The 22,812-nt window shown below is 37.1% G+C and overlaps 5 protein-coding genes across 11 annotated transcripts; 3 read left to right on the top strand and 2 right to left on the bottom strand.

Annotated features, from left to right (window-relative positions):
* The first annotated feature begins 577 nt into the window (after positions 1–577).
* PHR2 (photolyase/blue-light receptor 2) lies at positions 578–3,488 on the top strand. Its single transcript, XM_011081343.3, has 4 exons — positions 578–1,677; positions 2,659–2,888; positions 3,026–3,127; positions 3,260–3,488. Exons 1-4 carry the CDS (start codon positions 727–729, stop codon positions 3,336–3,338), a joined length of 1,362 nt encoding a protein of 453 aa, XP_011079645.1. The 5' UTR covers positions 578–726; the 3' UTR covers positions 3,339–3,488.
* Positions 3,489–3,720: 232 nt separating this feature from the next.
* Positions 3,721–10,296, bottom strand: MHX (magnesium/proton exchanger). 3 transcript variants are annotated; one of them, XM_011081346.3, is made up of 9 exons: positions 9,940–10,296; positions 8,790–9,237; positions 8,097–8,272; positions 6,634–6,752; positions 6,338–6,492; positions 5,736–5,860; positions 5,291–5,507; positions 5,056–5,185; positions 3,721–4,112 (listed from the first exon to the last, which is right to left on the bottom strand). In XM_011081346.3, exons 2-9 carry the CDS (start codon positions 9,181–9,183, stop codon positions 3,815–3,817), a joined length of 1,614 nt encoding a protein of 537 aa, XP_011079648.1. In that variant the 5' UTR covers positions 9,184–9,237; positions 9,940–10,296; the 3' UTR covers positions 3,721–3,814. The 3 variants fall into 3 exon arrangements, with proteins under 3 accessions (XP_011079648.1, XP_011079647.1, XP_011079649.1); XM_011081345.3 differs by having other exon boundaries at positions 10,018–10,295; XM_011081347.3 differs by lacking the exon at positions 9,940–10,296 and adding an exon at positions 9,522–9,741.
* A 1,222-nt stretch (positions 10,297–11,518) lies between these two features.
* LOC105163120 (large ribosomal subunit protein eL22z) lies at positions 11,519–13,225 on the bottom strand. Its single transcript, XM_011081349.3, has 3 exons — positions 13,068–13,225; positions 12,704–12,952; positions 11,519–11,915 (listed from the first exon to the last, which is right to left on the bottom strand). Exons 2-3 carry the CDS (start codon positions 12,937–12,939, stop codon positions 11,771–11,773), a joined length of 381 nt encoding a protein of 126 aa, XP_011079651.1. The 5' UTR covers positions 12,940–12,952; positions 13,068–13,225; the 3' UTR covers positions 11,519–11,770.
* Positions 13,226–13,544: 319 nt separating this feature from the next.
* On the top strand, positions 13,545–16,460 carry ATOEP16-4 (Mitochondrial import inner membrane translocase subunit Tim17/Tim22/Tim23 family protein). Of its 5 annotated transcripts, none has more exons than XM_088881494.1 (7): positions 13,556–13,813; positions 13,926–13,977; positions 14,335–14,366; positions 14,462–14,495; positions 14,914–14,981; positions 15,771–15,931; positions 16,062–16,460. In XM_088881494.1, exons 1-6 carry the CDS (start codon positions 13,742–13,744, stop codon positions 15,903–15,905), a joined length of 393 nt encoding a protein of 130 aa, XP_088737620.1. In that variant the 5' UTR covers positions 13,556–13,741; the 3' UTR covers positions 15,906–15,931; positions 16,062–16,460. The 5 variants fall into 5 exon arrangements, with proteins under 5 accessions (XP_088737621.1, XP_088737623.1, XP_088737620.1 ...); XM_088881493.1 differs by having other exon boundaries at positions 13,557–13,813; positions 16,197–16,460; XM_088881492.1 differs by having other exon boundaries at positions 13,558–13,813; positions 16,050–16,460.
* Positions 16,461–18,862: 2,402 nt separating this feature from the next.
* On the top strand, positions 18,863–22,508 carry LOC105163122 (caffeoylshikimate esterase). Its single transcript, XM_011081355.3, has 9 exons — positions 18,863–19,020; positions 19,096–19,374; positions 19,522–19,612; positions 19,778–19,810; positions 20,838–20,984; positions 21,267–21,397; positions 21,548–21,685; positions 21,791–21,889; positions 21,991–22,508. The coding sequence occupies exons 2-9, from the start codon at positions 19,354–19,356 to the stop codon at positions 22,384–22,386; spliced, it is 1,056 nt and encodes a 351-aa protein (XP_011079657.1). The 5' UTR covers positions 18,863–19,020; positions 19,096–19,353; the 3' UTR covers positions 22,387–22,508.
* The last annotated feature ends 304 nt before the right edge of the window (positions 22,509–22,812 follow it).

Below are 22,812 nucleotides of genomic sequence, written 5' to 3'. Positions count from 1 at the left end.
TCATAAATATAAATGACATTTTCTTTTGGTATTAGTATAAATTATCTTAAACATATTTAACTACTATGAAAAGAAAATTATTGCACCACCCATAATCATTAAAATTTGTTTTTTACATATTATATCAACTATTATTATTATATTTTTATCTCATGTTGATTTACATACTCTAAAAAAATAATTTATCTCAACCAATTTCATCTTTTATCATTGAGACGAGAGAAGACGAAACGAAAACATAAACAATTACAGTGTAAGCGAATGAGACACAAATGACAAAATTAGCAATAATTGTCCATTTATTGCAAAGATTTTGTGTTTTGAGTATGGAAATGCTTGGAGCATTCTTTTACCGTTTGATAACCATAGTTGGCATGTTATTTGCATTCCACCAACCCCATCCCCCACCCACCGCAATATGCCCCTCACTCTGCTAGTTGATTGCTGCAATTTTTCTTTTCTTTTATTTCTTTTGGGGTCAAGTTTAATTATAGAATCGCATAATACAACTAATTTACTTAAAATACAGCTTAATTTATAAGACAACATCGCCAAATATTAAGCCCAGAAAGCGACTCGGAGCTTCCCACCAAACCCCCCAAAATCACCCACCAAACCACGCACAGAAGGCTCAAGAAAGGCTAAAGGAGATAAGAAACCAATAGCTTATCATCATCACTCCCTTCTTCTTCTTCTCCTCCTCCTCCCTACTTTCAATCCCCAGAAATGGATTCCAAAACCAATAATATAGAAACCCCTGAAGAATCCAAGCAAGAGCAAACCCAGAATCAGAACCCGCTCCCTCTCGTTCCCGCTGCTTCGATTTCACTCTCACTTTCCACTCTCCTCCCTTCCCATTTCCTCCCACCCAAACAAATCACCAACCCACCGAACAAAATCAAAATCCCATCTCAAATTTCATCTCTTTCCCAGTTTTCGCTCTCCTCTTCCCTCTCGCCCGCAAAAGCCTTCTTCAAATCCAGCATTTCAGCTAACCCTTTGCAGAATACTCTTACTCTAAACCCGCTCCGCCCCTCCAATCCCTCTGGCGCCGCCGCCCTTCGCCGCGCTGCCGTCGTGTGGTTCCGCAACGACCTACGTATCCACGACAACGAATGCCTCACGGCCGCCAACAACGAATCTATTTCCGTTCTTCCAGTTTACTGCTTCGACCCCCGGGATTATGGTAAATCATCGTCCGGGTTTGACAAAACAGGGCCTTATCGAGCTACATTCTTGATAGAATCTGTTTCCGATTTGCGCAAGAATCTGCAGGCTCGTGGGTCGGATCTCGTAGTAAGAATTGGGAGACCCGAGAGTGTGTTGTTGGAGGTTGTTAAAGCCGTGGGGGCGGACGCTGTCTATATGCATAGAGAGGTCTCGCACGACGAAGTGAAAGCGGAGGAGAAGATTGAGGAGGTTATGAAGGATGAGGGAGTGGAGGTGAAGTCCTTCTGGGGAAGCACATTGTATCATTTGGAGGATTTGCCGTTTCAGTTGGAGGAAATGCCAACGAATTATGGCGGGTTTAAGGAGAGGGTGAAAGGGTTGGATGTGAGGAAGACGATTGAGCCGTTGGATAGGATGAAGGGTTTGCCTAAAAGAGGGGATGTGGAGCCTGGGGAAATTCCATCTTTGGTGGATTTGGGACTTAACCCGAATGCAGCTATGGGTCAGGTATGATATGATTTCAGTTGGTTTATTTATTTTGGATTAGATTCATGCAGAAGATATTGATGTGTTGCCTTTTGTAAAGATGTAAATGTTGGGGTATTCTGATACGAAACAATTATTGGTTTGTGTGAATGAACTATTGATTTTCATGCGGTTTTAGTTTTACGTTCTGTGTATAGGTTCGTTTGATGCTTCGACTATCCTGGTTTGCAATATTTCATGTTTGATGCTAATTATAGGGCAGAATAAGTGTTAGTGCTAAGACCTTTGTGAACAATCTGTATGATGAAAGGAGAATTTGCATATTGAAAATTTGATCATCACCTGCACTAAATTGATTAGGACTAATTTTTGCTCCTCGTATTGATGAATGATGCGTAGTGTTCAATGAGAACTTGTTAATTGTAACTTCGGAAATGCAAATCATGGTATTGGTTAAAATTCACTCAACATTTTCTTGAGCTTATGAAGGCTACTTGGTTCAAGCAGTGAAGATGTTATTTGGCAACAAATGCTTGTGCTGGAGGTGAGGCTGACTTAAGAATGTCGTAAAGTGTTTGTTCTATTGGGAAATTGAAAGGTAGAAATGCAGATAATTTCATGAACTACTATCATATTTAGGGAAGAAATAAGAAGGAGGTTTTCTAAATCTTAAACTGCTGTTTGTTTTAACAATTTCAAACTGTGGAGTACTTTATGCATTTAAACAGTATGCCTTTTGTTCTCATGTAGATGAAAAAAACACCTTTGAGTATCGAAGTAGTATAAAAATAACAGGAAATATTCATATTAAGAGGGACAACTGGGCTAAAATCTTCTATAGTATGATATCCTGATATAATAACCTTTGTTATCAGTGCTTCCTAATTCGTTAAATATTGTGTTCACTATAGAAAAAGACATGACTTAGCAGAGATGGAAGTATGAGTGAGTATCAGCTTTATGTATGTTTTAGCATTAAGTCATCCGCATTTTCTCTTGTAGAACGGGAAAACAGCTGCCAATGCTTCTCTTGTGGGTGGAGAGACTGAAGCTTTGCAGAGACTGAGAAATTTTGCTGTCGAATGCAAGGCAAAACCAAACAATGGATTTAAAAATGGCGCCAATGATAGCATATATGGTGCAAACTTTTCATGCAAAATATCCCCCTGGCTAGCCATGGGATGCCTTTCTCCCCGCTCCATGTTTGATGAGCTGAAGAAGTCTGCTTCAAGGTATCACAATGTCCCTTCTTTAGTTCTCCTTTTCCTTTCCTTGAAGTTCTTTATTTATTTACTTTTGGCCGGCGGTATTTGGAGGATGTTAATCCTCCCGCAGTCCCTCACACTAATGGTAACACCGTGACTTGCAGCTTGATTTCTGCTGCCACTAACAAGAAAAATGGTGGAAGTGGCACATCTGACACTGGACTGAATTGGTTAATGTATGAGCTGTTGTGGAGGGATTTTTTCAGGTGAGTTCAACACATTAAGCTGTTTCAAACTTGCTTGGGTTTCTTAGATTTCACCTACTTTTGTGACATAGGTTTTATGATTGTTCAATTACACATCTACCAGTTATGAAACATTTTTCTCTTCTTTGACAGATTCATCACCAGGAAATACAGTACTGCTAAGCAACAGAGTTATGCACCAGCCACAGCTTGTACAGGTGCAGCTGCCTGAGTAGGAAATAGATGAAAACTAAAATTCGCAAGTCTCTAAGACGATGGACTCTCCTTTGTATGTTATCAATCAGTCAGATCTATTGACCATTGGCTGTTTGTAATGACGTTGCATTTCACCAGCAAAATGAGTGACCATTGTGAGTTGTAATTGTGTTACAACTGAGGCAGTTAGTTCCGAGTGTTCTGAATGTCTATCATTGATGAATGTGGTAGACAAATTTCATTTCGCCATACCCTTCAGATTCCAAATAAATATTCTTGGAGCGTCTTCCTAACTCACACCCCCTACCGCCCTGTTCCTTTGGACCGTTAGTATTCTCCTCTTTCGTGAGTTGCTGAACCAGTGCTACAACAGTTATTTGTTAACTATTTGAAAAGAGTTCATGTAAGTATATTCTTTCCTTCCAAACAAATTGCATATACGTCTATTACAACCTTATTTCGAAGTAAATGAACTCGAGCAAAATAAAATACTCAAATGAAGCCAGAAACTCGTAAAGAGGACAATACAACAAAAATAAGCCACAGCAACATGAAATAAACACAAGTAACCCAGGCCCAAACTTTTGGACCTCCAAGCTCTGCACCCAGAGTAAGACGCCGAAACACCAAAACTCCAATACAACCCACAGATGTAGCAAAGAACACAAGTAAGGAGAAGCTGAGGCCAGCTGCATTCTCTATCTTCAATGGTTTGTTGTACGCGAAGAAGTTGTACAATGTGTCGATAAGCCAGGGTACGCCAATGCCAATATAAATATTCACTGAATTGCTATAGGGGAAAAAAAGAAGAATAAATATGTAAATAATGCAATGCTGGAATACAGTTTAAATGAAAAAACCATTTTATGCAACAGAAGACCTGCGCAAATTGTATCCTGACTACAAACCATACGAAGCAAAATGGATCTTACTACTTTCTTTTTTTGGACAACTGTTGATGTATTAAAGCAAAGGTGATATGGAAAGTTGAAATAGTGTTGTTACTGAAATTGCATATCAATTTTGGAGCGGAAAGCTTTTGGGGGCCATTAACACCAAGACTTCAGTTGTGTGCTTGAGATTGATCTACTTGCTACCACCGGCAAATCCCTTCTTTCTAGACTTATATTTTAGTTCTCATGGCTTTATCTCAACAAGGCAAGCAAGGAATATAATTTGCTCATTTATAACCACATTCTAGCCTTCACAGAAGTCCTAGAAGAAAAATCTCTACAGGTGCTCGCAAGGAGAGGTGAAAGCTAATCATCTTGTATTTGAAATCCACACCTTGATGATCTTAGGTAAGTACAATGATGATAAACTGATTTAAGAAGGAAAAATTATACTAACTGGAAAAATCGAGGCAGGGCTCTTGGTGTGTAAGCCTAACCGCTATTCAAGTCAAAAGTGTTCAAGATGAGAGGTTAATATTGATCAGCCTCACTGTGCTTTTAAGTATAGGAATTACCTAAAGGAGGATAAGAAACACTAGAAGATCTAATGAAGATGACCTAATTATAACTCTCCAGAACAGACAGAAGCAGCAGGGAAAAAACTGAACAAGGTCAGGTATCGATACAGACACTTGATGAATTTAACAGCTTCTGACTTAATATTAGAAATTTATGCAAGACTTTTACTGAAGAAACGTTAATGGAACCTGGAAGTTGCAGATGAAGAAAAATACTCATACAAGTATGGCACTTAAAGAAATCTGTTGTAATCAAAAGAACCTGCAAGTGATATTCGCTATAGCAGAGTCAGCTGTTATCTGCCTCTCTGCTGCAATCTTGCTTGCCACTAAATCTGGCCACGATGTTCCAGCAGCCAACGCTGTAAATGCTATGACATAAGCATTAATACCTGCATAAGAAGTTAAGAACATAGTTACTAGCTAAGGTTTACGACAGGATTACTGAAAGTAGCAGATACAGTAGCATATAATTCATTCTCCAGGAAACGTCGAACCTGTGACACAGCTTATTAGATCTGTAAGCTTCGTGACAATGTAAGCTATCCCACTTATGAAAATAAGAGAGCAAATGAAAGCAATCCATCCATGAGCAATCTGATAAGGAGGTACAAAAGCAAACAGAATTCTCCATGGTGCAAGTAGCAACTGCCAGAAAGCCTTTGCTACCCGTAGGCATGTGTTATTCAATTTTCTTGATTCTGGGCTCTCCAACTGTTGAAAAGGATAAAAATTATTCACAAAGAAAAAATTACGAGAATGCATGAAAAAGGGGGCAGGTCTCAGATCAAACAGTTATGCCACCTCATGCACACTTTTGATGCGATAGTGGAGTGGAGCATATTCAGCGTGTGCAAGCGGATAGCATTGCCAAAAGCAAATCTGACATGTTAGATATTAAATAGGCCACTATGTGAACAAAATAATCCAGAAAAACAGTACCATAAATGCATCAATGAACTGCTGCTTCCAGATTGAAAGCAAATCATCTCCCTCAGGAACCTCATCTCGAGTCTGGTCTGAGGACTCAGCAACGTCATTGTCAGGCAAGTTTTGATATTCATAATCTGCACGTATGCATCCAAAGGGAACATTAGAATTCATAAACTAAAAAAATGACCCCACATTGAATTACAGATGTAGCGGCATTATCTGGCAGTGATAACCCCAAATAGATTCTAAACTTCTTCGAGGTTTTCCAGCACCTTTTGCAGTGAACTGAAAACCTAAAGTGTATTGCTTAAATCCGTATCTTGAGATTGTCTGCCATCTCTGAATCAGAATATGACCAGTCTATGTAAATGAGATAATACATAAATCCTACTGATGCGAATAACTTGCATGATCTCAATTCTAAATGGAACATCTCATGTGAACCCATTTTTTCCGTATCCTATGTTAGAGAACCCATTTTTCTTTCATTATCTATTGGACACCAAACAGATACTTATAGGTAAAATTAGTTTACATTTATGTAATAGCTCCATGGATGTAAAGGGAACATGTTAACAATAAACAGAGAAAGTTCCACCAATGAGGATTACCTCTGTTACCATCATGGACAGAGAAAATGTCAACAATGCTCCCATTTCCATATTCATCTTCAAGGATTTCAGAGTACTTATAAGGAGCCGTGTTTTTATCCTTGTATGAAGCAGTTTCTGCTGGTACCCAGTCATCTGGCCTCTCACTTCTTGATCTGCTTAACCAATGTTATGTTAGAGGTGGAACTATCGCGCATTCCTTCTCTTTCTTTTTACGATCAAAAATAAATTTATAGGATACTAACTGTATATAGAGTTAGATAGAACAAAATTGAGTTTATTAACCAAAGACCTACAGTGGCAGAGACAAGTAGGGCCAACGCTTATCTTGGGCATAGGCATGTAATAGCAGTAACCCGAATTGCAGTACCGTCAATGAAGCTTCCCAGAGAGTAATGACATTCGGTGTCCATACCTGCACATTTTAAGTTATGTGAACCCCAGTGAGCTTATGTTTTGACAGAGCATTACAATGTGATTAGGTAAAATGCTGCTGCGTTGGGGAGGCATGCGAGGGGTAATATTGTCGCGTGGTGAGATCAAATGAAAATAAGTTGATACAAGAAGGGTGTCATGTCAATTGCACACTCTAAACTGGGCCAAACACTAAACAAATAGATAAGTATGCTTGGCTGGAGATCAACCAGTTCAATCTGATGGACTCACAGAATAAGCTAGCTGTGTAAATTTTGAAGAGTTCAGATTGATTAGGCAGGCTCAGATACTCATAAGTTTTATCTCTTCAATCACAGAATATGTTTCAACAGGATTAGTAAATATTGTAATCATTGTTGATTAGCAGAACAAGCAGCCCTGCAAGACTGGAGGAATTCCCACAATTTGTGTCTTCATAAAATTCTCTTCTTCTGCTCTCGTCATCAATGAAAATCCATTATGAGAAAATAAATAAGAAAATTATTACCAGGTGATATATAAAAAAGTTATATAGAGTGAAATTCTTATACTAAGATCAAGTTGAACTCAAATGCTTCAGGCGGCCACTCCAATTGAAGCAACAATAAACAATACTAAGCAACAATAAATTCTTATATAAAGCAATAAACTCTATATTCTTAAGCAACAAATTAAACATACTAACACATGTATCTAAAACACTCACATTAAATTTCTCATATTCTTATTCACTTGTTTCTTTCGGTGTCTCATATCAATGTTCGTTCTCACGGGATCAATACATCCATTCCTTATTATGTTTCAAACTATAATAAATCCATACAAGAATGAATTTTTGTGTCTACCTTAGTCAAATCAAAAGCATGTGGACTACAAACCCCTTTATATAACAGATCAAGTAAAAGAATTTTTTAAAACGCTGACCCAATATGCTACTTGTCAATTGTAACAGAAAATTTATTCCAAGTCAAGTGAAGACATTCAATTCAGATGGTGAAAGTCTTGATTATAATTTTTCCTTATCCCGTCTATGTGAAATTGAATTGAAACTTCATTATTTCTATTGAGAAAACGATAATTGTATCCTCTATTATTTTTTCCTACAAATCTTAAATAAAGGACTAACTATTACCATAAAAGACCCAACTATTAGACCTTTTAGAAGCTACAGTAACCAACAAAGTCTTGTGAACAGTACTAAATAAATTAGGGAGACAAATGAGCAAGAAATGAGGGGTGGAATTCAGAAATTCTAGTACAACCAATCAAATAGAACTTAAGATATCCAACGTTTATCTTCCCAAATTCCATGCAATAAAATTGGGTTGAGAAGAACAAATATCACCTCCAAAGTTATATATAGCCAGATGTAAGCCCAGAAAGACCAAAAGAGCTCTATAAGCCAGACTCCAATGTCTGATATTTTTTTGAGTTCTCCAGCTTTAGGAACCACAACACAAACAGCATGGATTGGAAATAAATCAAAAGCAGCAGAACCAACAAGTGTTCCAGGACCTAAACCTGTTAATTCATTGATGGTAAAACAATTACAATTCTAGTTAAACCAAGTTCCTGATAAAAGTTCAGACAGTTCTCAGTCAATTAAAAAATTTTAAAAATAAAGTTTAGAGAAACATTACCAACATATCAAAACATTTTTGCAATGTCTCCTAATCAAGACCTTTTTCATGATGTTTCCTAATTCATCAATATCTCATATTCTAGTATCCTAATCAAAACGTATTTCATCATGTCTGCTTCATCAATATCTCGTCATCTAAAACTCAGGAAACCCTGAGCTACAAAAGTTAATTTCGTAAGTCTCATTTACAAACAACAGTGTCTCTTTTATTGTAACTACAAAGCCACACAAAATGAAACGTGAGACAAGTTATTTGACCATGGTGAGAATCATGCCAATTCTTAACTACCAACCAGTTTGAAAGTTGGTGAATGCAAGATTAGTTCCACCCAAGAAGCAAATATGGAGAGATAGATGATTTATTGCAAATACATAGAACATGAAAGAGAGACAAACCTCCAGCATACAAGTTCCCAAGATTCCTTATGGCATCAATGGTGGCCAAAGAAATCTGGGGAAAGCTAGTCCCGAATGCCAAAAGAGTAATGTCAGCTATGGTGTAATTCCAAACCTTTATGTGTTTGACAATTTTGGTATTAGTGCAAGGATCTATCTCTTCGACTCTCCGAGTATGCTTGACAACATTTTCCATAGACCGGAAGAAACGAGCAGTTATAGCTGATAAGCCTATGAAACAGTAGGCAAGAGCAACAAAATACAAGAATCCCTGCAAACCATTACCAAGCTTAGTTTCTTCATGGAAAAGCAAATAAAGTTGGCATTTCTCATTCCCAACCATATTGGAACCTCCATGTATGTTTTGGGCGGTGCTATTATTAAGAGGGTCCATCTCAACAAAGTAGTTTATCTTTCACAGCTCATCCATGAACAGAAAGTGATCCTCCTGAAGAAATAACATACCTATTAAGTATTACTTACATAATTAATCGTCAGCGCTCAAAACAACCATGAATAAACATCATAAAACAAATGAAAGCTAGAAGTAACATTAAGCTAACATCATTTTGCAGAACCACTAAGCTCACAGAGCATTGCACAGCCTATATCGAGAATCATGCTGGAGTTGATTTTTTTATCACCTCAGCAAAAATATGTTGGGTTACCAACTGAACACGAAGCAGAGGGGGGAAGAAGGCACATATGACTTGTATGACGAGAATCACTTACCAAGTACACCTAACTACAAGCTATATAAAAGACGAAGAGAACACCAAAACTTGTCAGAATAATTCCCCACACAGCCCAAACAAAATTTCCTAGTTCCTCAAGACAACCAGAGCCAAGTACCCCATCCACTAGTAAAATCGGCACTCCTGTACTGTGTGCCTAACCTCTAATATAACACCTGTACAACACCAAACCTTACGCACACCGCTCCACATTTTCATGACCTAAAAGTATTTAAGAGTGCCCGGGACTCAGATCAAAAATACCTGGCAGAAATTAATTACAGCCCCACCATAAAATAAAATGCTTTGTAAAACATATTTATTCCACTTTCCTGTTACGATCAAACAGAGCATGACTTCTACCAAGGAAAAAAAAAACAGTAGCCAATAATCATAGATAGAAAATCAAAATTTACCAAACTCCAGTTTAGCCGTCGGTATTCGCCCCTCTAACGGAGAAAACAAATACAGGAGGAGGAGGAGCAAAAACTCACCACCATGACCGCGTGTTTCCGGCCGCGAGATCAGCACATGCCGCCGAGACGACGAACGAGAAGGTGTCAGCGGTGATGGAGGTGAGTGGCAAACGTGCATGGAATTGGATAGGAATCTGAGCTTTGTCTCTTATATTCAGTTAGTAAGAGCATCCCTGTTGGATCCTATTTTTCTAATTTCCCTTTTTCCCTAAAATGGAAGAAGATTTGATTAGTAAATGTAATTAGTAATCAGTGTTATTGCCTGGAATGTAACAACTACTTGCTTGTCTGTCCCTACCTCTACTCTTAATAACCACTCTGCATCTATCTATAAGTCCACATCATTTCACATCCACTTGGATTAGCGACTTTTTTATTAATCATCCGAATCAAATTACGCTATTAAGAGAAGAAAATATCTTCTTCTACTCCAACTCTAAATCATTTTCATATTAGTCCACATTATTATTTTATTAGCCACGAAAACATATTTTTGCTCATTATTATGATTCCATCTCAATCATTTGGAATTTGACCGGACCACGTTAGTGGTGTTTGAAATTTACTCTTAGAAGACCGGACGTTTTTTATTGTATCATTTTTTATTTCTTTTTACTAGTATGAAAAATAGACATGGTCGAGCGAGAGTCGTCGCGTAATTTGGTGGAGGTTAGTTTTGACAGTGGAGAATTCACAAGTGAAACTAGCCAAGATTTAGGTGTGAAAGAGGGAGGCAAGCAAGAATCACGTGAATGAGATAAGCAGAATGGTACTGGAAGCCAGTCACTGTTAATGACATCATAAGCTATTCTTGGGGGGCAGCTTCCCCGGTTTAAATAAGTTGACAGATCTGTATGGGATGAGATGAAATCAGGATTTGGCAAGATATTCTGTCAAGTGGGGTTACCATGTGTAACAGCTTTTTTTAATTTAAAATGTGACTACTTATCAACAGCTCATTGATTACATATCCATAAAATGGCTGGCATTTGCCAAACATCAAATATATACAACTAGGTCACAGCTTACGTTAATTACTATATAGAATCTGAGAACCATAAAATTATCAAAGTTTGGATGAATGGATTTTGATTTCTTTTTCTTGGACACGAATGGATTTTAATTTCAAATGACTACATATGATTACATATTAAATAAATTTGAAACCCATTGCAATGTTCCTAAAAATAGCTTAACATAAGAATTTGAAGGATTTATTATTATGGATTTGAATCCTAAACTCCAAATCCATCAATCTGAAGACAATATGAAAAATCAAATGTAAAATTACTACATGAATCAGGAATCAACAGGTAAAGCGAAATGAAAATCAGAGGCATTTGGATAGAGAGAATTTTCCTTGAAAACAAAAGAAAACCACTGCAGGAGGAAAGTAAACAAGAAATGCCTCTACATGGGGTTTTGCTCGCTAGCAGATAGCAAAATTGATATTAAAAAGCTTTAAAAGAAACAAATAAAGGTTAGCATTGAAAGCACTTGAACTTGTATAAGAATCATCTAGAGAACAAGGTATAGCATTGCAAAGCGGCAAAAATTGCACATGTACTGACATACGATATCTATTGCTACTGAATGAATTCCAGGAAATAAGAACAACATAAAGCTTCGCATTAAACAAAAGTGATAACTCATAATCTATCGAGTCAAGAAATTGCAGAAGAAAGACAGAACCAACAACATCAAATGATCCAAAAAGTGGTTCTGACAAAGTGGGGCAAGCAGAAGAGGAACATGAACCATAGATGTAAGTTTAGTCTTCTTCCTCTCCCTCTTGCTCAGCGATGTTGAAGTAGCGCAGTTCATAAACATTCCGGTCTTTGTTGGAAGCAATCACCCGAAGCCAATCCCTCACATTATGCTTCTTCAAGTATTTCTTCGTCAAATACTTGAGATACCTGGAAAGAAAATGCCGATCAGTAGAGAACTACACATTCTTCATTTTGTGATCCTACATCATCTATTCCTAATACAGGGCTCTGGCAAATCCCGCGAAAGAAAAATTGCATAAAACTTGTCAAAGTTCACGTTGCAATTTCATGTGGCATCAATCTTCTCCAGGCAAATAAGCAAAAGCATCATGCCATCAACAATAATTCCACTATTCAAAAACTCAACCATTAAACAGGGCAGTTGACAAGACACCAATTGTCATTTAGCTTAATTCCACAAAATCTAACATATACGCAAGGTTAAGCACAACCAAGGTTTCCAATGTGAAAAGGGCTGACTAAAACATGATTCCCTTAGTTTAACTTTAAGAGAAAACCAGAATAAAATGCTCGTACAACCAAACTGGATAAATATATTTAATCACATAACATAAAGCTTTTTTAATTGTTTGTCATTTTTCTTTAAAGGTGAATGCAATGACATCCACTCTTCGCTCAATTTGCTTCTCGTTTTCACTTTTCAGTTTCTCTCTTCTAAATCCTGGATTCAAGTAGGGCATGAACATCCCATAGTGAATAATGATAACCACCAATAGCATGGCTGAAGTCTTCAGCCAATGACATGAACTCTAAAAAACGCAAGCAATTTCTAATGTGCTCGACCCAGCCGCACACAGTGGCAGTATAACATTGAGAAAGAAAACATAAAGCCAGAATTCCAACATCATCCTTTCAATCGAACATGTTAAAACAAATCCAGCAGTTACACACAATGAAACACAAGACAAAATCACCTTTTAGAGAAAGCAGAATCGGCGGTGACAGTGATCTTGTTCTTCTCACGAGTGACGGTAACAGAATCACCAAGAGCGCCGGCTTTCCCGCCGACCTTAATTCTCTCCTGTAGGAACTTCTCGAGCGAAGCAATTTCCATAATCTTATCCTCCACAGGCTTCGAACAATCGATCACGAAGCTCACCCCCTTCTTCTTCCCGCCTTTCGCTCCCGCCGCTGCCGCGCCTTTACTCATCTTCGCTGCTTTTCTGCAAGCCAATCAACGAAATCAATCAGAAACTTCAAATTTGTAAACATTCGCGATGTGTGTGTGCATCTGTGCTAACAGGTAGATGTAAAAGATGAATATGGAGCAGAGCTTACGGTTATGGAGATGGACGGCCGATTGTGGAGAGAGTGAAAAGTGAATAAAAGTAAGATAGTAGAGGCGTCTAGGGTTTTGGTTTTGTTCCCGGGTTGAAGTTGAGCCGGGGGATGCCACTTTTTTAGGAACTATCTGATGCAGCGGATACATGAAGCTTAACGTGGTCTCTCATACTAATCCAACGGTCCTCCGTTTTCGTGAAAATTGTATAAAAATAAGTAATTATAGTGAAAGTTAATAGTGCTCAGAAAAAAAAAAAAAAAGAAAATGGAACAAATCTGAAGTTGGAGTGTTGAGAGAAAAAAATTTAATATATATAATTCAACACAAGTTGCAAAAATTGATGCCGGAAAACTTTTATTATTTGGTTTAAATTAAGCATAAATTAATCAAATTTGATCTGGGTTTAAAAAAAAAATATTGCTACGGTTCCAACTTCCAACTTGTCATTCTGTATAAGAATTGGGCCGAAGGTAGACATGTACAAGATTTGACCCCAGGCCCATGTGTATACGGACATGCTGTAAATTCCTTAAGTACAAGCGGGCAATTTTCCCGCATGCGAATCAGAGAGGCGGCGGACTCGGACTCCCTCTCAGGCGCCGGTTTGGGCGAAAGGAAAAGGGCCAGACGCTTCATTGTGAGAGTAAGATAGTTAACTGATGATCGTACTATGGAGGAAGACTTCTCAGTTTCCACCCCTTGCTCTTCTATCGCGGTCGATTCCGTCTTACGCATGAGCTCCGTAAGCACCCCATTCACTTCCTTCACTCCCTGCACAATTGCAGAGTTCATAAATTTTTTCTCATTATTTCATATTTGTTATTGTAATATGAAGACAAGGAATTTAAATACAGGCTGGAGTGATATGGGGTGCTTGTTTTGGACCATTTGATGCTAGAAGACTAGGTAATTACTCCTTTACAACTATGATTTGTTTGTGTGGATCTAGGATTTTGGGGGAGAAATATGAAGATAGAAATGTATTAATATTAAATTTTATTTGGTTTCTCTTTTGAAAACAAATATATCGTCTTCGAAAACTTTCGAATGTAGTTAGGCTTATGAGAAATGGAATAAGTTCGAATTAACAAATGCCTCAAGTAATTGGATCTTGTACAAATATTTCTGCATTTTTTCTTGTTAAACCACTCCAAAAGCATGTCCGATCATTGTCTTATTACTACTACACTGGAGCATTTTATTAATTAAAACAAAGTTTCTTATAATTGATTTAAACTTTTGTGCTTGTGTTTACTCGGGAAGGTCTATCTGGCAGTGCCCGTGCATCGCACATTGTAAGCTGCTGAACCATTGGATCTCTTCACTTTGATCTTCTTCTTCCTTTATTTGTTCTTTACCTGATATTCGTGCGCCATTATTCTGAGTGCAGGCCAAGACAGTTGGCCAGTGCGGCTTTTCATGTGGTAATGAATTATTATGCATAATGATTATTTTTAAGCAATCATATTGATTCCTTTAACTGATTCTTCGAGATGCTCTTTACCATATTCAAACTCTTGTGTTATCATAATTTGATATTTAGATGTTGAATCATTTCATCGGTTTCTGTGATTTATTGAATGTTCATACATGGTGATATGGGTTCAAGGAAAAAACTATAAGTTCTTGGTAGTCTTTGTGAATTAGTTGATCCTGAGAAAAACAAATATTGCCCTTTCTTAAAGTATTGAGTACTTAGGTGTTTTCACAGCGCCATTAAACGCTCGCTTTTCATCATAAGTGGATAATCCAGTATCCTTAAATTTGTCTGTTGCTGTAACAGGCTATGATCGTTAAACCATTTGAATTTTTATATTATTCTATTCATTCTCTCATTTCTAGGAATATTTGCTGCAATATTTTCTTTTACTCACTGTGGAATGCAAAGGTATCGGCGGAAGAAAGACTGGGTTAGTGAGTATATATTTTTTGGTTTTTTCAACTGCTTGTTCGATAGGATTCTGTGATTAAGATGACTGCTTGAAATCCAGACTCTTTTAACTCCTGTTTCTCCATATGCATTTGAGTTTCCTTTTACACTGGAGTTATATCTGAGAGATTAAATGAAAGTTGTTAATGTGAAGAAATCTTAAAATTTATAGAGCAGTTCCCAGTTCCTTATTGAATCTGTATAAGGCTTTGAGACTGAATCAAGTAAGATGAATGCTTAAATATAAGTTTTAAATAGAAACATTTTCTTAAGGTTCTTCTTAAACAATGTTAACGGAATAATTTATTTACACTAAACTATTTTCCTTGCCTTGAGTGATTAATATCTTCATGACCGAATATTTCATGGCTGAGGTTGCTTGTCATGCTTAAAAGCCATATCAAAAGTTCAAGTATATCATAAGAAGTTCTCAATAGCTCATTCAAGATATTGCTGTCATCTGGAACCAAAGAAAGGAGCCTTAGGGTCAGGATACTTCACAATTTCCGAGTTACCAAGTACTATTATTTCTGTCATCCCAATGAGAGTGATTAAAAAGAGCAACAAAATCACAATTAATATCAGCAGGAGATGAGTTTCATAAAGTCATTTTCGTCAGGAGAGGTTGAGATTCTCTGTCACACTTAATGGTGTCCACTGTAGAAGGCCAATTTAGGCATTATTCTGGGAAAATGGATATATTTTCACTATAGACGTGTTGTTATCAGTTGTGAGATATCTGAGATAGCAATAAGTTCTGTTCCTGCAGGTTAATACTTTGGCAGCAGGTGTTCTAGCCGGGGCAGCTTTTGGAGCTGGAACCCGGAATTGGAAACAAGTTGCTGGTATTACTGGGCTTTTCTGTACGCTTTTTCAGTTTGCCCAGGACTCCAAATCTGTTTGATGCACCATTTCAACTAGGTCGTCATGGTGAGCAAGCTGTTGTGACTTTTTGAACACTTTTCTTCTCTCTTAAAAGGAATTGATGAGTGGGTTTCTGGATCTGTATAACCTTAATTTGATATAATTTGCTATACAATTTATGTAGACATTTGCACAGGAAGCCACTAGCCATTTACGAGGCATAAAGGGGCTCGTACTCTTTATCATTGTCTGCAAGCCACCGATTCATGAAAATGATTATGATGCCAATAACCAGAGATTTGAGAAGTAACGCCATCAGTTCTACATGCAGGGTTACGCTCTTCCTGGAAGAACTATTAGGAACAGGTATCGTTGCGTCTTGGCAAAAAGCCATACGAAATGGATCACGGAACAGGCAGCAGTGCACTTCATTTTCATTTATTTCTAGAGGAAATTTATTCTGGGAGTTGGGATTTCTTTGGGTAAATTACACTACTTACCTTTCTGTATTATTCAAAATATTCTTATTAGCCCCTGTGAAAAATATTTCCCCCTTAATTTTTTTAAAAAAGAGCACAATGCTCCACGTTGCATTTGAACGTGAGTTTTAAGGCTTAATGACAAAAATATCCCTTTTAAATCAACGGTTATATGTAATCTTATGTAAATATAAATTTAATCATGTTTATAGAAAATAAAAATTATTATTTTAGTACATAGATATGTATATATATATTTGTATTTATATGTATATATTTAGGTTTAGTATCCTTCTCTCATATCTCCATCATTTGACCACTTCTTAATATTAGACTACCACCGTTGGAAAGCCCTTACAATGATGAGCATTGTGATACTCCACCCACCACTAATTTCCCAAAGGCTGGCTAGTTATTTTTATTTTTTCGTTTAGAAAACTTTAACATGTGTTTTTCTATACATTTGACCACCTTTCAACTCAAACTTGCCACCGTTGGAAAACTCATCCAAATGCAAGCATTTTGACATCGTACCCACCATCAATCTCCCAGTCTTCAACAAGTTATTTTTATTTTATCATTCAGAGAATCTTAACTTGCTCCCTCCTCTTCTAGCGATTTTTTCTCCACCATCCGTCATACTTCTGCCCCCGATGGACCACCATTTGAAGAAACCCCAGCTTCAGGCGACCTCTCCTCCTTTTTCCATATGTCATCCACCCTGTTCGCCATCCTCCCTTTTTGATCTTTTTTTATATATATTTTTTGTGTTTCTTTTTCTATATAAATTAAATTATATTTTATATTATATGTTAAAAATATATAAATTTATATTTGAGTATATAAAAATATTATAGTTGGGGTTTTGGAATAAGGGTAGTTTGGTCATTGAGCGGTGAAAAATGCTTACCCAACCACGTGAGATATAATTAACTGAGATGGAGTAAATTGTACCTATTTTTAAAAAAAATATAAAAAGTTAAGTGGTATTTATTTATTTATTTTTTTTCATAGGAATTTATTTAAACATTTTAGATATTATACTAAGTGATATGAAATCTATGCGGTTTCTTCTGGATGGCGGATCAAAAGATTGATTAGCTGCAGAAACAGATAGTAAAAGTTTTTTTATGGTTAGAGTGTAGTTAATACGAGAGATTTGATTTCTGGGAAAAGTCATTTGTATTTATGATGAATTGAGTAGAGTGGAGGTAATAAGTAATTGCGGTGTGTTGGGTTGTTGAGGTGCAATTGGTTATGGAACAGAACAGCCCTCAACTGAATACTGTATTCTCCAAACTTGATGAATTTTACACCCCCTACCACTTTTATTGTCTACTCTACTCCCACTGCCACATTAGCTGCGGCTATTTATAAGACTATATTTGAACCAAAAAAGGCTTAAGGACGCAAATCTACGTTTTGATCTACCTCAGCGTTTCTATTATTTTCCTAACTCTCGCTTTTTTCATGGTATCTTCTTCTTTTTCTTTTTTATTTTTTTATTGAAATTGACACCCTAATAAATGGACATACTGTTTTCCCATAATATGCATTTCATGAAATAGTTGATTTGAATGAAATAAATTGACACAAGTAGAATAGAACCCAATCTCTGTGATATCGCTGCAGGCACTGTCCAGTCCACATGGATCACCCCCCCTATCATCACAATGTCTACATTTTCTATACCCTGATTACCTTTTTTTATGCCTTATCTTCATATTTTATCAAGTTTTTATTCGAATCAAACCGATTATAAAATAAATATATCATATTTAGTTATGTACTATGCGATTGATTATTTTTTTCTGAATTGTAAATTAACCACACGATAAGTATATTGCAATTGTTGTGCGACTGAAATTCGAATTAGAATTTCCCACATACATCACATCTTACCTTCATCTTCTCTAAATACTAATTTTGGGGGGGGGGGGGGAGGGGGTTATAATAGCCACAACTGGTTGACTACATATGTATAAACTAAAATACTCTTAATATTTAAATATATATATTTTTATCTTATTTTTTTAGCACTAGTATTCTATGAATATTCTTTATTCATATATATATATATATGTATGAATGCCTTCTTATTGTTCGAGAAAATATAAATATCCCTTTAATTTTAACTGTCAATTGACAATTAGCCTAATCTATTAGTTGTCCATATATTTTTATGATAAATTGATTAAAATGCCTATATGAATCATAAATTTGATTTTACTTATTTTTTAATTTTCTATAAAAAAAGGTTTATTGCTAATTGAATATTTTTCATCCATCTTATTTGATTTTTTTATAATTTTTAAATATTTTTTTAAAAAAAGAAAAAATAATACAGCAAGAACAAAAATAATTTTAAACTTATATCCAAAAATTACATAATTTTATCCAATATTATTATTAATTTTTCAAAAAATAAAGATATTTACAGTTATACTAAATCTTACAAGATTTGGTGGTAATTTAATCTATAAATAATATCTGGGATGATATTTCGGCACATTAATAGAGACTAGAGATTGGCAATGGGCAAATGACACGTATTATAATAAAAGTTGTATTTCGCCCGGAGGAGTGTGAAGAAGAAAAGAAAACGGGTTACTGCCACTGCTCCGTGATAAGGCACCCTCACCAACACCATCCATCATCAATGCTGTGGTGATTAGAGTGAGTAGAGTTATTCTACGTAAACTTTTTCTTGTATTTATATCCACACACACACTCATATATCTTCCTCGGCAGATTCGAGAAACATGAGCATGGGCTTGGCCTACAGCACGTAACCTCACCCAAACGTGGAACCTTCCATTCCCAACTTCTCAGTCTTGAAAACTAAAACACCTCTGTTCTTTGTTTAGCTATATATTCTTCTCTATTTGTTTCTGTCTCTTGTCTTGCACTGCTCGCAGATCCAGCCATTGGTTCTGAATATGGTCAAAGTGTGGGAGTGTGTTTGATGTTGGTTCTCATTGGGTAGTGACGATTGTGTCTTGTCTAAGCATGGATGTCGCGTATCATGAGGTGGGTGTTGCTTATTTTCGTTTTCTTTACTGTCCCTTTTGGCCTAATGCGGCGCTGGAACATCAGTATTGCTTCCCCATTCGTGGGATTTCTTTAAAACCTGGGTTGGTAATGCTGTGAGAATGGGATTTTGTTTGTGGGTTGCAGGAGTACGTCAAGAACTCCAGGGGTGTACAGCTCTTTACTTGCAGATGGCTGCCTTTCTCTTCTCCCAAAGCTCTGGTTTTCCTTTGCCATGGTCTCTTTCTCTCTCTCTCAAATACACACACACATAGAGCCAGATACAAACTTTGTGTGTGTACATGTGTGTGTGTTTGAATAGGGTAGTTGTCTCTCACGTGTCTAGTGTTAATTCTTGTTGCTTGTTTTTTTAATTGAATGGCATTGATTGATGTGGTTGCAGGTTATGGCATGGAGTGCAGTAATTTCATGAAAGGTAATGGAGAAGTAAATGTTTGGCATGTGATTTGTTTCCTATTTCCCTTACAATCGTAATGAAACTCAAGAACTTCTTAGGACTGAAAGTTGGGAACTTTGCATTTAAGCCTTCAGTTCTTTTCCCCTTAATTTAGACAGAGCAACAGTTTGTGTAAAAAGTCTTGTCCCAGAAGTGAACTGAGTTTTGGTGTGTGTGAAGTTGAACCCAAAGAGCATAATGACCACATGGACAAGACAACAACTCTTTTAATGAGCTCAATGCCTATGTAATGAAAGCACACGGTAGACAGGCGCAGAACGACCACTCTCTGTTGCACTTGTCCTCCCTTTATTGCATTGCATGTGAACATTGATATCATAATTCACACCAACCAACGTTGTGGGAAGCCATTCCTATCATCATATTGTCTTATTTCTTTAGATTCATTACTTATTAGTTGTTGGCTACACTTTCTTTCTTTTTTCTAGAATTAAGGTGTATTAACTTATCTGTAGGTCTTTTATTGCCTGATTCTAACGCTATCGCTATCAACTTCAATTATTCAACTTACTTTTGGAAAAATCTAGTATTTGTTACCTGCTTAACTAATTACACAACAAGAATCATGAAATGCTGGTGCTGTGGTCAAGTGCTCCCCCCCCCCCCCCCCAGAAATGAGTTTGGTGGCCTTGTTTGGTTGATTAGGTTAGCAATCATCTACTTATAGACTTCATCTGTCGCTTGTCCTTGCCATTAATACAACGTAAAAAGTTGGTTTCTGAATTATTGACCAAATAGTTGGACGGTTCATTTGTTGCTTGTACATCCTGCCTTTGACTCAATCTTCCCATATTTGTGCTGGATTTTGAGTTGATTTAGACAATATTGTGAATCGAAATGTAGCGGAAGAAGAAACGAATACTGAAAAAGTATAACAAAGGTTGAGCAAGGTTTTTTTAAGCGTGGTGATAAGAGGAGTATACTTACAGAGTGTTTTCCAGTATTCAAACTTTGATCTGATTAATTAATAATTAATTTGGTTTAGGTGTTGGGACGAAGCTGGCAAGTTGCGGATATGCTGTCTTTGGAATTGATTATGAAGGCCATGGACGGTCCATGGGTGCTCGTTGTTACATCAAGAGGTTCGACAACATTGTCAAGGACTGCAGTGACCATTTCAAGTCAATATGTGGTAAGTTACCAAACTCCCCCACCTTGTGCACGCGTTCATTTATCGTTGGCAACAAGAGTCTTTGTGGGAGTCGGTCTTTTTTAATCATACACTGGTTCGTTCATTTTACTACGATACGTCTTGTCTGAACAACTGCTAACTTCAACTAATTCCGCTTCTTGAATAATTAAGACATATTCATGCTGGCAAACATAGTTAAAGTCAACGCACACTATCTGTATTAGTAGTTGCAGATTCCTTTCATAGAAATTTAGGTAAGAAATCTTTGATATTGAATTTCAGCACAGGAAGAGTACAGGGAAAAGAAAAGGTTCTTGTATGGAGAGTCAATGGGAGGGGCGATGGCTCTGTTAACACACAAGAAAGACCCTAGTTTCTGGCACGGCGCGATACTTGTTGCCCCAATGTGTAAGGTCATATATGAAAGTTTTTAATTCCACTGTATTTGGAGAACGATTCGTGGTGATAAAAATTTGAAAGGAAAGGCCCCTTGTAATATTCGGATGTAATGTGAAGATGCAGATGAACTGATTTTCTTAGTCTTTCCTGTTTTTTGTTGCTAGATATCTGAGAAGTTGAAGCCACATCCTGTAGTTGTTAGTCTACTAACTATGGTGGAAGACGTAATACCCAAATGGAAGATAGTTCCTACCAAGGATGTCATCGATTCAGCCTTCAAAGATCCTATAAAACGGGAAGAGGTCGGCTTGAATATTGTTTCAGCAAGGTTAAATTTGATCAATATGACGAGGCTTGACTTGTAGAAACGTGTAATTCGTAATTGTAGCTCCTTGATTTTCCTTCAGATTCGCAGCAACAAATTGATATATCAGCAGAAGCCCAGACTGAAAACCGCACTGGAAATGCTCAGAACTAGCATGAACCTTGAGGACAGTTTGAATGAGGTCAGTATTATACTGGTCTCTGTCATTACGGTCCTGTGTGAAAACACCAAAAGATAACATTTCTCATGTTTGTTGCTGGTTATTGGGTGTTGCTTCGACAGGTGACGCTCCCATTCTTTGTGCTGCACGGTGAGGCAGACATAGTGACCGACCCGGAAGTGAGCCGGGCACTATATGAAAAAGCCAGCAGTTCAGACAAGACGATAAAGCTATATCCCGGGATGTGGCATGGCTTAACAGCAGGCGAACCAGACGGCAACATTGAGATAGTCTTCTCCGATATCATAACATGGCTCGACAGGCGTGCAGGGGACGACGGCAATACTCTCTCCAGGAAATCAATCAAGCATTCCACTCCCAGCCCGACGCCTGATGGCTTAACCGCAATGGCATCGCCAATGTCGTTAAACGAGCAGAAGCACACTAAAAAACGCTCGCATGTCAAATATTTATGCGGCTTGAAAGGCCGCGGATTTTATCATCATTCAGCAGTCTAGTATATTTTTCCTAGTTTTAAACAGGAAAATTGCAGAACTGATGCTTCTGTCCATTCACTTGTTGTCCCTCCATGTATAACTTATTCTTCTGACAGTATTGAGGATCAACATCCGTTAACGCATATGATGTGAGGACGCTAATGATAGGTGAAATTTGGTACACGGAAGCAGACTCTATAATTATTTGATTGACAAAACTCTAATCTAATGTACCCTCATCTATTAGGGGTGTAAATGTCATTTTACCACTAAAAAAATGAAGAAGGCAATCATCAATACGTCTCAAAGGAATCCCGCAGCACTTGAATGCTATTATCAACCATATCGTCCTTGTCAAAATGAAATAAACTTCTTTCTAATTGCCCTCACCCGCCCAACAAATTGGTAGATTTCAGTATTCTAATTTACAGTTTTTGACCCTATAAT

This window comes from Sesamum indicum, linkage group LG6 (genome assembly GCF_026168435.1).
Source record: "Sesamum indicum cultivar Baizhima isolate 11 linkage group LG6, ASM2616843v1, whole genome shotgun sequence".
Classification (NCBI taxonomy): domain Eukaryota; kingdom Viridiplantae; phylum Streptophyta; class Magnoliopsida; order Lamiales; family Pedaliaceae; genus Sesamum; species Sesamum indicum.
Note: the sequence above shows the minus strand (reverse complement) of the source record. Positions and strands in the feature narration are given on the sequence as shown.